Raw genomic sequence first — 17,428 nt, forward strand, 5'->3', positions numbered from 1 at the left:
CATATGGATTTCCAATTCTCCCAGCACCATTTGTTGAAGAGGCTATCTTTTCTCCATTGCATATTTTTGGCACCTTTGTCTAGTATTAGAAAGTTGAATTTATTTGGGTTTGTGTCCATGTCCTCTATTCTGTACCATTGATCTACCTGTCTATTTTGGTACCAATACCATGCCGTCTTTGTTACTATTGCTTTGTAATAAAGTTGAAGTTCGGGTATTGCGATACCCAGTGCTTCATTTTTCGTGGGAAGGATTGCTTTAGCTATTCTGGGTTTCTTATTCTTCCAGATGAATTTCATGATTGCTTGCTCTATTTCTGTAAGGTACATCATTGGGATTTTAATTGGAATTGCATTGAATCTGTATAGCACTTTTGGTAGTATGGCCATTTTGACAATATTAATTCTGCCTATCCAAGAACATGGGAGATCTTTCCATCTTCTAAGGTTTTCTTTAATTTCTTTCTTTAGTGTTCTGTAGTTCTCATTCTGATAAATGTTTATTAAGCAATCAAATGATGACGACCATGGCCACTGTTTGTTTAGTACCTACTATGTCCTCTGTGTTACAGAAGTCTGTCCTTTAATCCTCCTAACAATACTGCAGGGATAGGTTTTTTTTTTAAAAATTTTTGATTCATTGTACACAGATGGGGTACAACTTTTGTTTATCTGGTTGTACACGAAGTAGAGTCACACCATTTGTGTATTCATACATGTACATAAGGTAATGATGTTTGTTTCATTCTATTATCTTTCCTTCCCCCCGCCCCCTCCCTAACCCTCATTTTCCTGTATACAATCCATCCTTCCTCCATTCTTGCCTCCCACCCCGCCAGGGGTAGGTATTTTTAATCTCATTTTAGAATTGAAGCAGTTGTGACTCTGGAAGAAAAATCACCCGAGGTCACCCAGTTGGGAAGTGGGTGAGACTAAACTTTAACTTGGGTCTGTTTAAGTCCATGTACTTTATAGGTGATAAACACTGGTGAGTTGATAGAGTTCCTAACTGACTTATGAATAGAAAATGAGACTACTCAGCATCAAAAGTACTCCATTGACAGCCTTTTGAAAATGAGTAGTTTTAGAGAACTTCCTATATGCTATATGCTTCTTTTACTTGGATTTTCCTTTTTTGGGGGGGTATTCTTCATCATGTTCTAGTTTTGTTGTAATTTTGGAGAGATTTCACAGGAAGCATTGGTTGGATTCTATTCAGCTTCAATTGGTTCAAGTGTACTTGGGAGATGTCTGCTAGAAAATTAGTAAACAGGTGTACTAGACTTTTATGGCCTTTAAACTAAGACCACAAGCAGCTGAATCATCTGAGCATCTGAGACTCTAGACTTTTTTTTTTTTTTTTTTGTGGTAGTGGTACTGGCAATTGAACCCAGGGGTACTTTACCACTGAGCTACAACCCAGCCCTTTTTAATTTTGATGCAGGGTGATGCAGGGTCTCACTAAGTTGCCCAGGCTAACCTTGAACTTGGGATCCTCCTGCTCAGCTTTTCAAGTTGCTGGAATTATAGGCATGTACCATTGCACCAGCTTCATTCTAGACCATTGGCATTAGATGCTCTGGTAGGCTGCCCAAATCTGCATTTTTTAACCTCATTTTATTCTGATTAAAAGTTGAAGATCATTGGTTATACCTGTGTTCTAGCTAGATTTTTTTTCTTTGATCTAAAAAACAACTCTGTAGAGCTATATATTTAATTATTAATCATTTTATCAAAACTTGGTTTGGGTAGCTTTTGATCTCTGATCATGGGTCAAGTGTGCTTTTTTCCCCAAGGTAATGACCTTTAGGCCCTATGTCCCAGGCCCATGTTGGCCTCTTGGTCATTGTGTTGAATGTTTCCAGCTTAGATGAGGCAAGGGGGCCTCATTTAGATCCTAGAGACAGTTCTCAAGGGGTCTATCTTCTGATATATTTGGTCCTGCTAAAATTACTTTTAAAATTCACGTTTCTTTTTGTTACTTCATTCCCAGAAACAATTCTTGAATAATCAAAATCCCTAGCCCTTAATGTCTCCATTTTCCTCCCCTCTGTTCACTCTCTAAACAAAGGCTCCATGTTTTAATAGACACAATAACAGTAAAATTAACTTGATTAGACTCTAGGTGGATTTAAAATGTAACCTAATGGCAGCCCTGTCTGGCTTGGAAATCATGCATTTTATTTTGAGCACAGAATGTATTTGCAGTACCTGGTAGGGAATTAAATGATTATTGAATTAATGTGGCCATATAATGCAAGCATCCCTTATCTATAGATCCTACCCTGGTGTTTTTTGCCAGTTGTGATTTCAGAAATCAGGGGCCCCCAGCTTGGAGCTTAAGCCACATGTTTTCTGTCCTTGACTTCAGATTTCTTGAGTTATGCTGCAAGAGAAAGCCAGCAGTTATCTTTCCTGCTTCTGGTCTGTAAATCCTCTAGGTTCTTGGAACGTTCAAAATGTAAGGCAAATTGTAGTTTAACAGTCTTGTTCCAAAGAACTCACAACTAGTTTGCTCCTTTCTCCCTCCAAAAGTCCTAGCATGTACTTTCATTAAATAATACCCTACACTGGGGCCACACTGTTCACTTTATCTACCCTCTTCCTGTTAGGCTATTTACCAAGGGGAACCTGAGATACAGATCATCCAACCTGCTGTCAGCAGAGCCCAGTCTAATTTGTGGCTTGTTCTCATTCACCCCATCGTTTTCTGTGTGCTTGGTGACACTACCAGGTCTGAGGAAAGCAAGCTGAACAATTTTTGATCTTTTGGACTAAGAGTATATATGTATTATGTGCTCTCAGCATATTAAGAACTCAGAATATTTGATAGTTTGGGGAGTAGGGGGCAGATCTATTATCTGATAGCCAGGGCTGCTTCATTTTGGAACCTTTAGTCTAAGCTTCTGAGCATTATTACAAGCACAGCCTAGGAGGTAAATGTAAAAATAATTTTCTTGCCAGTTTTTCCTGCATGGTATCCTAGCGACAATGGACTGCCCGTCCTTGGATGTTGGGGCACCAACTGGGGCAGTGTCAGAGCTTGCAGAGGGAAGGGATATGAAGGGCATGATCAGTCACCCTTTTTAAACTCAAGGCATAGTTTCTTTTTAATTTACCTTTCAGGGAGTTTTTAACCCAGTTATTTTTGAGCAACATTTTATGTTCTGATCACCAAAGTAATAGATGTTTATTGTTAGATAACTTGGCAAAAACAAAAAATTCCAAGGAAGGGAATTAAAAATCATTGCTAACATATTGGTAAATAACCTTCTATTGGGGTTGGAGTTGTGGCTCAGTGGTAGAACGCTCACCTTGCACATGCAAGGCACTGGGTTCGATCCTCACTTCATAAAAATAAAGATATTGTGTCTACCTACAACTAAAAAATATTTTTAAAAAAACCTTCTATTTGTTTTACCAAACTTTTATACAGTAATTACGTTCTGGAGTAAGTGTACAGTTAAAAAAAAATCTCATAAAGTGAGGTATACCCTAAACCACCATGGACAATAATTTTAATGCACGATAAAGTTTGAAAACCATTGAGCTAGACTCAAGGAAAGGACAACTGAAAAATCTATAGAAATGAAAAGTCTAGTTACTAAAGTCTAAGTAAAAGTCTATTACTCTAGAAATAAAAGTCTAATGAGAAGCCAAAACCATTCTCCCTTTAAGATTACTATCAAATCCCTAATGTCGAGTAGGTGGTGGTGAAGAATTGAACTGTGTTCCTGCTTGCCTGTAAGGTTTATTCCATTCTGCCTTAATATTAGGGTTTTATAACTTTAATGTAGGCTAATAGATTTACTTGGGAGGATGACAAGCCATAGTGGCAACGTGTTTTACTTTGGGGCATAGGTTCCAGACAGTAAGAAAAAATGAACACAGTATAACTGCATGGAAGGTCCAACCCCCAACGTTGCCCCCTAAGCAACACAAACACACACAACTGGGATCATTTATTTTATAAATCTTTTGTTTTATTCTACAGTAAATATTTTATATATACCATTTTTAAAGTTGCATGTATCCCATTGTAAGGTTACACCATAGCTTTATAACCAATCTTCCGTTATATATTTAGGTCATTTGCAATTATCTACTATTACTTTGATGAAATGAGCATTCTATGGATAACTCTTTGTGCCAATCCATAATTATGTTTGTGGAATTGGTAGTTCATAGGATATAATAATTAAGGTTTTTAATTTATATTGCCAAATTGTCACCAGAAACATTGTATGCTTCCTTCAAAGTGTCTGTTTCCCAGCATTACTGGAAATTATCGTTCGAAAGAGTCTCCGCAACATGCTTTTTTTTTTTTTTTTTTGCCAACCTAGGACTGTTTTTCATTGTCTGGCCAATTTATCCAGGAAAGAATAAAAGAAACAAGGCTAGAGATGATAAGTACTGGTGACTGGTTCATGTAGGAGAGTGAGATAGAAAACAGAAGGGTGAGAGATTGGAGGCCATTTCTTTACCTCTGCTTCTAAGCTATCTTCAGCAGACAGTGAAAGATGGCATACTGCTTAATACTTAAAGGGTATATGCAGTTTTTAAAAACATATTCAGTATAACTTTTGGAAAATAATTTGGCACCTTGTCATCATAGAAGCTACAAAATGGTAATGACATTTGTATATTTAATTATATGGAGAAAATTATAAGAAGCACTGCCTAATCCAACCCCTCATTTTAGAACACTGAAACCAGAGAGTTGAGGGATTTCTGTAGAGCCACTTAGCAAATTGATGATGGAGCTGGAGCCATATGTGAAGGTTCCTGATTCCTGTTTAGTGCTCCTTCATCAAAGTGAGACAGCCATCCGTCAGGGGGGAGATGAGAAAACACAAAGGTCTCAGAATGGATAGCCAGGCTGTCTTCCAGAACCTATGAACTGCCCCATGCCCCTCCTAGTGTCCCTGGCATGGCAGTTTGCTTCTGCTTAATCATCTCCTCCTGTAAATGAATGCACACTTAAACCTTAATGACTGTGTCTTTGCCAGAACTTTCTTCATCTTCATGCCTCAGTAGTGGAAAAGGATCACTTCCTCAGGGAAACCTTTCCTGCTCTCTTGTGCATTCTTGTAGCACCTCTTACCTTTAACACCTTGTGACCGTTGTGATTATTTTGTTCTGTATTTAATATTTCTCTCCCTGACTAGACTAGACTGCAGGAACTTTATCTTCTGTGGCTCCTGGCACATACTGAGCCTTATTTATGTTTCAACATTTGAATATTTGGATGGATGCTAATGAATGAATTAGTAGCGAGTGTGGCTTGCCAGGCGTTGCTGTTTCTGATTCTCTGCAGAACCCAGAGAGCGGTCCCTATTGCCAAGGGCACTGAGAGAAGAAGAACAGTTGAAGCTGTCCGAGTGGAGACAAGGCAGAAGGTATGGTCTGCTTTGCTGGGTGCCTGATAGTGGCCTCCTGTCCTAAGTGGTCAGCAACCACATCCAAACTAGCATTCTTTCCTGGCTTGTCAAAGTCAGTCTCCTCAATTTAGTAGGGGTTATTAAAGAGAGGCCTCCTTGAGTGATTCTGAAGAAGAGAATTCAAGGTCAGAGCTCTTGGAGGGTCCCCTTAACAGGACCAGGAAAGCACACTGGGTCACCTACAGCCTGGCTTTCACAGTTTGGTACTTGCGGCAAGGGCTGTCAGTTCTGCTAGTGGCTGGCTGGGCGCCAGAGCGGCGCCTCTGTGAGGCCGCAGGTCCTGCCCCCTCCGCGGGTTTCACTCCCCCTCCTCCATCTCCCAACTGCCTCGCTTTTGCAGCATCCTCTGCAAAGGAGAGGAATGTGCAGTGCTGGGACGCGCGGTCCTGGCCAAGCGGCAGCACCTGGGGCACGCTCTGGATTGCCAGGGTCCGCCGTCTGGCGCTGCGCCACGTGCTTTGGTCGGTGCTGATGTCAAGTGGGTGTGGGTTCTTCGGAAGTCTCCGGCGAGGACGAGTAGGGCGCGGGATGCGCCGCCAGCGCGTTGAGGCCCCGAAGTGCTCGGTCGCCCAGTGCTGCTGACCCGTAGACCGTCCGGGCTCACAGAGTGGGGCGCATGGAGCCGCGGCACTGCCCACCCCGGGACACGTGCCTCGCCGCCCTAGGGGGCTGGCGGGATCCCTCAAGTGGGGGCTGCAGGTGTGTGCACGCGCCATAACTTTCGGGGGTCTGCGGGCTGCAGGGCCGGCAGCAAGCAGTGTTCACGGGCTGCGTTCGGCAGTGCTTTGTGTCTCTCTGGGCGCGGCGCGACCGGAGCAGGTTCGTTCCCGGCCGGCCATCGGCACGGCAACCGCAGCTCGCCCCTGGAGTTACAGCGAGAGAATTCGTTGAGCCGGCGCCTGCTTTGGGTTACTAATTGGAAAGGGCGCCGAGGGAGATGCCTTGTTGTTTTAAGAATCGGGTCTCCAAGTACAGCCTGCGTTCATGGTAACAGGATTATCTCAGCAGACAGCGCAGCTTTCCGAAATCGGCTATGGTTGGGGGCCCCATGCTCCGGAGGTGTGCGGCTACGGGGACAGCGGCTGGCCAGCAGTGGAGTGGGGGTGGGGGTCGGGAGGTGGGCAGAGGCGACCTCTCCACTCGTTCTGCGAGGCGCACTGGGTGCCTGCCCCACCTCCTCTTTTCCTCGAGCCTCTCCACTCACACTTGCCGGGAGTCGGCTAAGGAGGAGGTAAGGGGTCAGCTAGCTTGTGACAGCTCTGGTTTCAGACACACCTTTCCGGAGGAATGCAGAGGCTTTGTTCCAGGAGCTTATAGCAGCCCGGAGCCTTGAAGCCCGCGGGCATGGGGCCGGAGCTCTGGTTCTATTACTCATCTTTTATGGCAATGCCTGCGAGCTCCTGGGTAGGCGAGTTAATTATTAATGTGTCTAGCTGGGAAGAGGGAATCTGAAAATGAGATTGGTGGGTTACAGGTCCCCTCCCCTTTCTCTTTTTGGCTTAAGGTTTAAGCCCAAGGTATTGCAGTGTATTTCCTGAGACGGATGCTGGCATTCCCACAACCTGCACTCAGAGGAAGGGATGACCCGGGTTCTCCAGGAAGGACAGAAAGGAAGGATCCTTCAGTTTTTATCTTCTTTGGAACAGTCTGTACCTGTTCTCCTTTGCCTTCAGAAACCATCCCCACTCTCATCCTCTGTCTCAGCTTCCCAGTGAACTTCCAGTCCAGATGTGTGAGACTTGAAGCCCTCTGTGTAGATAGTCTGAAGCGAACTGCGACCCTGTCAGTGCCGGAAAACATCCTCACACACTCCACAAGTGCCTAGGGAGTATTTTCAGACACCAGGTCTGTAGCATATGGGCCCAGGCAAAGCTCTGGTAGGTGGTCACCTGACCTGACTCTCTCAGGGCCCTCAGTGGAGAGGAAGTAGGAATCCAGGTGTAGAATTATGAGGGCGGAGTGAAGCTTCTTCTTCAGGCAGTTTCAGTTTCCCTCCCCATCTTGGCAGGGAGAGGGTGGATTTTACCAGGAAGCACAAAGTGAGCTGTTGTGCTGGGGGATTTTCTGGGTGGGACCAAACAAATGGAAGTGGAAGAGCCCAGGCCTTAAATGTAGGATGTGAATGAGGTTGGGCTGTGGGGATGCATGGAGGCTGGTTGGAGACAGGCCTGAGGAGAGTTGCCAGACTCAGCCTTCCCCACAGCATTATGTCTTGGAGACCTGAGAAGCTATTAAATCCTTCTCAGTTTAGGATAGAGTACTCAGCCCTATTAACTGAAGGGCCCAAGGATTTGTAGAGTAAGTGTGGTGAGAGGAAAGAGCATCTTGGCAGTTGACCGTCTCGGGAGTGCAGAGGAGGCTGGACTTACCTAAGGAAGGAGGGTGGAGTGTGGGGAGTGGTGGGCTTATGGGAGGTGGAGTACCCAGAGGGAGGCTGTAGCTGGGCATCTGATCAGAGAGATGCTCTGAAACAGGCTTCTCTGCTCTCCCACTGCCCTTCCTCCAGTTTTTTGGTCCACTGTGACTTGTCTTGTGTGTTCATTGCTCTATGTCCATGGATTGGGTTGCTCTGATTACTGCCCAGAAACAGAGTCCCCTATCTCACCCTAGCCTTCTAGGGAGGAAACGAATAAAGAAGGGCTTGGCTTCAGAGATGCACTGACCCTGATACCCGGACAATTGGGGAATCCATGCCACCTGTTCCTCCATCTGGGTTTGTGATATGTACACTTAAGTTACCCTACCCCAGCACACAGAGCTGTGATTCTTTGAGAGTGCTGTCTTCTCCCACGATGCCTTGATCTGCTGGCACTCTGCGTGTGTTTGGAGGTGGCTCTGATTAGGAATAAGTTTTATTTCTATTATGGGAAGTCTGACCAAGCCTGTCATCTGATGTCTGCTTACCTTTGGCCTGTTGGTCATGGCTGAATATTCATTGATTATGGCCCAGCCACTGCCTGGGGAAGCTACTGAAGGTGATTTTGTAAGGAGTAGGTGAACAATAGTGTCCCTTGGGCACTGTGAGTTGAGCAGACACCTGTGGTTGTGGGGAAAGTATGAGGCAGTTGGAGAGGTTGTGGGGTGAGGGGGTTGGAGTCACTAGGGGTTGTGGGGTCAGCACTGAGTAGGACTATTGAAGATTCCCATATGTGCCTTGTACCTAATGCCTGCCCTGCAGGGAGCAGGGTTGGTTGAGTTCAGCATCATTGGAGGCCTCAGTCCTGGGGCCTACAACCCTGCAACCTGGGGAAAGGGGCAGCCTGTTTGCACCACTCCTCAGCTTGTCCTTTCCTGTCCTCTTTAAGGAGGCACTGGGTTGATGGTGGTGGTTAGTGTGTTCCTCAGCAGCAGCTGTGGCAGGGAGCCTTCTCCTAGGGTAAGAGAAGAGTGCTCTGAAAGTTTGTTCTGAGTCAGACAAGATTTGAAGTAGAATAAAGTCCCTGGCAGCCTTTGCAGTCTTGGTTTGCAAAAACAAAAATTTCCTCCCTGGGATTTGTACTCTCTTGTGAAGGGAAAAAGAGGCCATTATTCCAGGCCTCTGTCCTATGGATATGCAGTGATGAGGGGAGAAAGAATGAGGAGTTTATTGAGGCAGACAGTGTGTGGCATTTTCTCTGAGGACTTGAGTTCAAATGCAGTCTGTGCTGCTTATAAGCTTTGTGTCTGTGACCATCTCTCAGTCAGATTCTTTGCCTGTTCAGTGGGAATAAGGACACTTCCTCCCAGCATCATTGTGAGGCTCATATGAAATGTTTGTAAAGACTTCAACTCAGTGGTTGCTGAAATCGTAACTGTTGGTTTGTTTTAATGAAGGTAGCTAGACAATCAGTGGATCATCTGTGAGGGTCATATGAAATGTTTTTAAAGATTTCAACTCAATACTTGCCAAATTCATAGCTGTATTTGTTTTGTTTTAATGGAAGTAGCTAGACAATTGTTGAATCATCAGCTGAGGGAACTGGCTTGTTGGGTAGAAAATAAGAATGTCAGAAATGTCATTTTGTACTGCCACCAGAGACTATATCCAGGCTCCTAGGAAAGATGGCATGCTCAAACTCCTGGTACAACCAGGATTATGCAATGTCTGGCCTAAGAGCGACTGGGTACCCACTACTTTTAGTTGTGTGACTCTGGACAAGTCCTTTTAATCTCTTTGAGCCAGTGTCCTGTGAGAATCATAGAACCTGCTTTGCACAGATGTTCTTGTGATCAAATGGGATAATGTATGCATAATTGTAATGTAGCATTACATCTTATTGATAGCTTACCATGTACCAGATCCTATTCTAAGTGCCTTTGTGTGTTATCTCATTGAATTCTCACCACAACTTATGATACAGGTGATTATTATCCAGTTTATTGATGAGGAAGTTGAGCTGTTACGAATTATCATTGTTATTTTCCTCTATTGGAAATCAGCATCTGAAGTAGAAATGAACTGAAGTTTCTACAAATAGAAACCTCCCTTTCTTCTTTTGAGAGAGTGACGTATTCACCCTCCTGTTCTTTCTTTGACCCATTATGATGCCCAGGCTAAATCTGGATATGAGTTTGTAAAATGGGTAAAAGAAGTTTTTATTAGTTAGCTTTTCCTTTGGTGTTCCTCCGTGCCCCCCTCATCCATAGGCCCTTGGGGCCTACGCTTACCCTGCCTAGTGTTGTTGGTTTGATTTGACATTTAGGTGGGGGAGATGTTTTGTCTAGACCATTATGCTCAGAGTTTTTAAGGTCCCATCTTTCTGATATTCTGGTTAGGTGTTTTGCTTCCTTCTCACTGCCCCAAATGATCTTCTTGTTTGTGCTGAGGTCTGAAGTTTTCCATGTGTTAGGAAAATAAAATATTTTAAGGGAAGAAAGAAACAAAACACCCAGTAAAAATAAGGGTTCACAGCTGGTGGTGTTTCAAACATTGGTGGTGCTCAGTAACAGAGAGTTAGGATCACAGCCCCAAATTCATTCTCAGTACTTTTATAGTATTCTTATAAGGAAAAAAAAAGAAAGAAAGACTGCAACCTTGTGGGTTATTCCTTTATTAATGACAAGAGCAACATTTATGAAGGTGTGACACAAAGGGATAAATGTCTGGTTTGGAATAAAAAGTAAAAACAACTGGTAGGGCTCCAGGCATGCACAGGAGATTCCAGAGCTCTGCTTGGCACAGGAGTTTCCACAGCATGGTCCTGGGTCCTCTGCTGCCAGAACCACCTGATGATGTCATCAGAGAGGGTGTAGTTTCTGTCAGCTTATGAGAAAGTGAAGTAATTTGCCTCAGATCAGGTAGCCAGATACAAAACGGTAGAATCAACACCAAGTCTCTGATTTTCTGACTCAGAGGCAGGTAGTCTTATTTATCCTTATAATAGTTTTAACTGTTTTTCTTATTAGGTATACATTGTTGAGATTTTAAAATATCAGAAAAGAAGATAGAATCCTTTCTATTGATTGTAGATCAAGCCCCAATGACAATCATTGTTCCATTGTTTGCATTTGGGTGGAAATTTTTTTTTTTTTTTTTTTTTAATTTCAAGGAAGTGGGGACATTTGTTTTTGTCAGGGGAGATTTGCTCGTTATCTACACATCTCTGGCCATATCTAATTTTGTGCCTCGGAGCAGACATTCTTTTTGTAAGATTTGTTTCCCTACAAATTCAGCTCAAATTCTTTATTTTGTGTGAGGCACCGTACTGGGCACTGTGAGCGGAAAAATGGACAAGACTTTTCCTGCTTTCAGAGTTTAAAATTAAATGGGAGAGGCATATGTGCGTTCAACCAATTAGTATAGGCATTAATAGTGATAGGAAACATTTACTGTATCCAGCTTTGTTCCCAAATGGCTTTGTATAAATTACTCACAATTCCTAGTCAACCTTGTGAAGATTGTTTAAAATGTGCCCATTTTAAAAATGTGGAAGCCAAAAGGTTAAATGTCTTGCCTAAGGAAATAAACTAACAACCACCCAAGCTTGAGGTTCAACTCTAGCTTGTCCCATTACAAAACCAAGTACCATCTCTTATAAAAAGCTGCAGATATAACAAATCCCAAGAAAGGGAAGCACAGTCAGTCTTTTGAGATGAAGGTAGGGCACCCCTCTCTGTCATTCTCTCTCATCCTTTTTCTCTCTCTGGTGTTAAACCTAATTATAGTTGACCTTCTATATCCATAGGTCTCACATCCTTGGATTCTACCATCTACACATCTGAAATATTTTGGTGGAAAATTTCATCTGTACTGAACATGTACAGACTTTTTTTCTTGTCATTATTCCCTAAACTATACAGTATAACAACTATTTACAGAGCATTTACATTGCATTGGGTATTTTAAGTAATCTGGAGATGGAGCATATGGGTAGGTTATATGTAAACACTATGACATTTCATATAAGGGACTTGAGCATCTATAGATTTTGGTACTTGAGGAAGTCCTGGAACTAAACCTCCAAAGATACTGAGGAATAATTGTACTGTACTGAGTAGTATTCATTGTCATTTTTTAAAAAAGTGTCCTGCTTGGATTCTTTTTTGAGGGGGCCCACTTGATAATCAGCCTCAGAATAGAAATTAGAACTGGAAGGGAATGAAAAGTTTTGTCTGGACCTTCACCTTTATTTCTTATTGAGGGAAACTGAGTCTCAGAAGAGAAGTGACCTGGGCATAGAGAATAGTTTTGAAGTGAGCAGGACCAGAACTCTAGCCTATTTTCACCAGTTTCCTAAGGTATGAAATGATACGGCATAATACAGGGGTGAATGTTTTTTAGTTTAATAGTTGTGTACATCAGTGTGCTTTTTCACGTGTATTTGAAGAAAAATGTAGCTAGACTATTAAACTTATTCAGCAGGTGTTATTGCTTAGGATGTGGCTAGAATCTATATGGTCTGTTTAAAGAAAAAAAAGCAGAAGTACAGGTTGGACAGGGAAGTGGCAGAAATTTCAGAAGCAGTGTGTGGGCGATGTGTGGTTAACATTAGGGAAACAGGGCATTTACAACAATTCACACTCTCCCCAAATGCTTCGACTTACTCAGCCAACTTTATTATTTCAGGGGCAGGAAGAAAGGAGTGAAAACATACTACTTGCTAGGCATCTCATCTATGAGTCAGTGTCATTGGGCTCATTGTGTATATATTGAGAAAGCTCAGAAAGGCCATTTAAACCCAAGGGCACAGAAGATATTGGCAGGTCAGGGTTTGGGTCCTAAATTGATCTCCTTCCGTTGCCCCTTAGAACTACCTGCTATATTCCACAAGGTTCATGAGCTGGGGACCCAGCCTGCCTCTCACCTCTGGGGTCTGACTTCCATTGGGATGTGACATCTTGTTCAGGTACCAGGCCCAAGTGGAAATGAATGTGACTGGGTTGCTAGGTTGCCACCATAGCCTGCTAATTTAAGGCTTGATTTTGATAGAATTTCAAAGAATATGTGATATTTATCAAATCTGACTCATGCTGTTCAGTGATAGAACCCTTATCCTGCTGCCATTTGGCTTCTGTTCATACTGTAATGATGCCATGTGGATTGTGAGCTCCAGGGAAGATGTAGACTGTGCCTATCATTCTCTCTAAAGGCAATTACTGGATGATTTTTGAGATTGAGTCATCTATCTGTACTGTCAGAGTTCAGAGAATCAACTGGTAGGTATTTACCTGGAGCAACAGTGTGAGAGTGAAGATGAAGGCTGTTTCCAAATTAACTGAAGAAACCCAAAGCCGTGGGTTATAGAGACATGACTTTCAGGGCTCCCTTTGAGAGATTTTGACTGGAACATGGGGTTCAAGCTTTGGATCTCTCCTAAACAAGCCAAGAAAGTTCTACTTCTCAAGGGTTTAAGACCACTTGGAGTATTGTCTCTTTCATGAGATAGTCACTGTGCTTCTGCTGTGTACTAGGTGATGGGACAGTAAGGTAAGCCCCCAAAGGTGTCTGGGTTCTAATTTTGAAAATCTTTAAATTTTTTTGCCTTAAATAATAAAAGAGACTTTTAGATGTGTGAAAGATTTGGGGATGGGGAGATTATCCTGGATCATTTGGATGAGCGCAATGTAATCAGAAGGATTTTTAGTAGAGAGAGTAAAGAGAAGAAAATGTACCAAGGGTAGCAGAGGTTGAAGGGATGTGGGACCATGAATCAAAGAATATGGGTAGCTTCTAGAAACTGGAAAAGGCAAGGAGAGGATCTTACTCTAGGGCCTAAAGAAGGAATGCACCCCACTGACACTTTTAGTCCCGCAAAACTAATTTTGGCCTGCTGACTCCTAGAACTGTAAGATGACACATTTGAGTATGTTTTATTCCAGTCCCTTTTACATACCTTTATTTATATTTTTATCAATAGACTATATACAGACTTGTTTGTGAGAAAATTATGTATTCCATTTTAAACTTAACATTTCTTTTGGATCTTTTTATGTTGATGCATCAACATCTAATTTATTCAACTTAACTGCTATTTAGTAGTCATTATCTAAATACATGACATTTTATTTACTAGTTCCCCTATTCATGGGCAATAAGTTGTTTCCAATTTTTTTTTTTTTAACCAATACAAACAGATCACGTTCTTGTGATAAACACCTTTTCTTGTCACCTTGATTCAGTGTTTTGAATGGGTACCTTTTTTATTGCTGGATTACAAACTTCTCTTTTTCCTCCCATGACATTTAACACAATTTATAACCAAATTTATGTATTTATTTTACTTATTGTTTGCTTTTTTAAATGGCTACCTCCTTTACTAGAGTGATTGAATTGTATTGTTTTAAGTCACTACATTCGTGATAATTTGCTATAACACAGTAGGAAACTCAATATACTCAGTTACTAGGGATGGAACAGAGAATATAGCCAGTCCCTGCCTTGAGGTGATTCTTACAGGTACACAGCCAGTTTTGGGAATAGTGGTGAGGTCCCGGTAGGGCCTCCAGGGTTCTGTGGAACCTAATCTAGCTTGGCCCCAGAGATGCCACTGAAGCATGGGATGGAGAACTAGGGGCAGGGAGGCGTCTTGTGGCAGAGGGAAAAGTATGTTCAAAGTCATCTCAGGTCTGAAAACCAGGCGGAGGCTACTGGGCAGGATGGAAGGGCGAAAGCTGGTTCCCTCTGAGCTTGTACAGGTCCTCATGGCCCTGTTTTCAGACTGAAACCTTTTAGGCCGTAGATAATGGGGAGAGAGCAAGGAAAATCCTGCTGCTACCCCTCTGGGTCGTATGATAGTAGAACTGACAGTGTTCCAGACACTGCACTACTCTTTACTCTTCACAACAACTGCCTGCAGTAGTGGCAGTCATTTTTTTTTTTTTTTTTAATTGAAGGAATGAGATTTTGGTAAATATTGGGCCCAACATCACACACCTTGTTAAATACTGGGGCTGAGGAACTGGGGTTTGAATTGAGGCCTCAGAGCCTGAGTTCTTTTTTTTTTTTTCCTCTTTTTTTTAAAAAAAAATTTTATTTTAGTTGTAGATAGACACAATACCTTTTTTTTTTTTTTTTTAATATGGTGCTGAGGATTGAACCCAGTACCTCACACATGCTAGTCAAGCACTTTACTACTGAGCTACATCCTTAGCCCCTCAGAATTTGAGTTCTTAGTATGCTTTTCTGGTGGAAAGATTGCAGGACCTGAGGCCTAGTCCAAGGTCTGCTTATTAGAGAGTGTCAGTCTATTCTCCTCCCTACTTTTCTTCATCTATAAAAGGGAGTAAGAGGTTGGACTGCTTCACAGTTGTTGTCAGTATGGAGGAGATCCTGAAGGCATGTGCTTTTTCTTTGAACTGTAGGGTCACCTCTTCTCACCAGAGTCTCAGATACCTCCAGAGAGGTCCCTGATAGGCAGCCCTACCTCATGGTTTTAAGTTATCTTTAATGATCATTTAGAAGGGTTGAGGAATTTGGTCACAGTGGATCACTAGAAGCTAATGTATTTGCATCCGTGGGTAGTGGCAAGGAATTTTGGGAGTGGTGGTTTAAGTCGGGAAAGGACAGGTATGATCTGCATCATGTTCTCTGTGAAGATGCTAGTGCTAGAGATGGATATGGTGAAAACCTTGCCTAAGTGTAAAGTGACCAACATTTACTCCCAGCCCTTACATTTTTTATCTGTGTGATTTGAGACAATTTGAATTTGGGGACCTCAGTTTCTTTTATGTGTAAAAAAGGACCAGTGAGTCCAGCTTCACAGAGTATGTGATGTAACCTATCCAGTTCCTGGCATATAGTGGACTTTTGGTAAATAGTGGTCGACTTTAAATCTTACCTTACCTCTCAGCGTTAACACAATATATTCCAATTCTCTGAAGAGTGGTTTCCAGGTGGCTGCAATGGTTATGCTGGGCCACTTTGGAAGATAGAATATGTTTGTCTTGCCAAATGTAAGACTGAGTGCCACTGTTTTGCTTTCTGGGAATAATGACTGGACAGATGAATAGATTTATGACACTGAGGTATGTCAGCGAACAGATTTTCTTACTTTTTTTTGCGCTCTTTTACTTTTCTTGTCAATGTTTTCTGATTATTCTTATTTTAGAATTTTGGGGAAGTACCAAATAAAGAGAAAATAAAAACATCTGCCTTCATACCCAGTGATGACTTCTGCGAACATTTTGATGTATTGCCCTTCATTCTTGTTTGAAATAAACGTACTTTTTTTTTTTTTACAGAGCACACAATTTAATCTGCCTATTCATTTATTATAGCATATGCATTCCTAGATCATTATATATTCCTTAAAAGCATTTTTATTTGCTACATAATAGTTTGTGGCATACATAAGAGTTTGTGGCATACATGTGTCATAATTTTTTTTATCACTTTCTGTTTAATAGTTAGACATTTAGGTTGCTTCCTCTTTTCTCCAAAGACACAGAAAAATATTTAACTATGCTTTTTACTGTTAAGAGTAGTAGAACTCAAATCCCTTGTCAAAGAATAATCACATTTAAAAGTTCTTTAGTGGACTGTTCAATTTACCTTACGTTAAAAAACAAGTTGTGGTGCCTCAGACAGCTGTGGGCAGCCTGGGTGAGGTCTCTGCTTCCAACCATTGTGTACAGAAGGCTGCCTCCTCACTGCTCACTAGCTTCCTGGCTGACGGTACAATCAGCTCCTTGTGGCTCCCCAGTGAAATTTAAGTAATGGGTCAGCCTTTCCATTGCTTCCCTCTCTGTCAGGAAGTTTGTCTGTGAATCTAACCTAAATCTCATCTGCTGCATTTTAAATCCTCACCTTCTGCTAGTTCCTCTCAGTGAAGTGGAGCAGAGCCTTGCTGCATACCATCTTCAGACAGCCCTGCTCAACTCTGGCCACCAGCCTTATGTTACCCTGGAGGAAACTCGAGGGTCTCTGGCTACTGCTGTCACGAAGGGGAGGGCGGTCCTCGAATCAAGTTGCCACTGATAACACCAGGTAGGGTTTCTGAATCCTGGAGTGCCCATGCTATTGAGGCCAGCATGCTGGCCTCTCCAGTGCCTTCTGCAGAACTTGTGGGGCAATTAGTATTCAGAATGGTGCTCTCCTATTGACACTGCGGGTCTATCAGATGCATTTTCTGGGGGAAAAATGTGGCTGGAGCAGGGATTAATTGTGTTTCATTCCCACGCGCATGGGCTAAGCGGTAAATGTGTGGTGAAGGAGGATGGCCAGGCATGGAGGAGAATTTCAGGGCATTCTAGTAATAGGACAGGCAATGGTAGTGTAGGAGGGGAGGAGGGGAGGAGGGAAGGAGGGGAGGAGGGTAGGGTCCCACCCTGGGCTGCCCACCCTTTGCATCAAGCAGCAACTCTGCCTTTTGCTGGAATAGCCTGGGCCACCTTTCTTTTCTAATGTCCTTTGTTGGGAGCTGACAGCTTTATTACTGGGCAATAGGATGTTAATTTGAAAGGGAAATGAAATGAATATAGTTGCAACTTCACGGGCAGCAAGAATCCCCTTGTGTCCCTCACTTAGGCATTTTAGAGCTGGCTGGCAATAGCCCAGTAGGGTGGAGCGAG

At 42.7% G+C, this 17,428-nt stretch overlaps 1 protein-coding gene across 17 annotated transcripts in view; it reads left to right on the forward strand.

Annotated features, from left to right (window-relative positions):
• The window catches only part of PLEKHA7 (pleckstrin homology domain containing A7), a 243,759-nt gene that overhangs the window by 88,296 nt on the left and 138,035 nt on the right, over positions 1-17,428 (forward strand). Inside the window, exon 1 of one of the 17 annotated variants that reach the window (XM_079103685.1) lies at positions 5,447-6,139. The exons of 15 other annotated variants lie outside the window; for them this stretch is intronic. In XM_079103685.1, the coding sequence (XP_078959811.1) occupies positions 6,057-6,139 (83 nt within the window). In that variant the 5' untranslated portion in view covers positions 5,447-6,056. Of the gene's footprint in view, positions 1-5,446; positions 6,140-16,200; positions 16,845-17,428 lie in introns of those variants that run through there. One more of the 17 variants, XM_079103702.1, reaches the window with a different exon arrangement.

The sequence above is a fragment of the Sciurus vulgaris genome, assembly GCF_902686455.1.
Source record: "Sciurus vulgaris genome assembly, chromosome: 11".
NCBI classification, from domain to species: domain Eukaryota; kingdom Metazoa; phylum Chordata; class Mammalia; order Rodentia; family Sciuridae; genus Sciurus; species Sciurus vulgaris.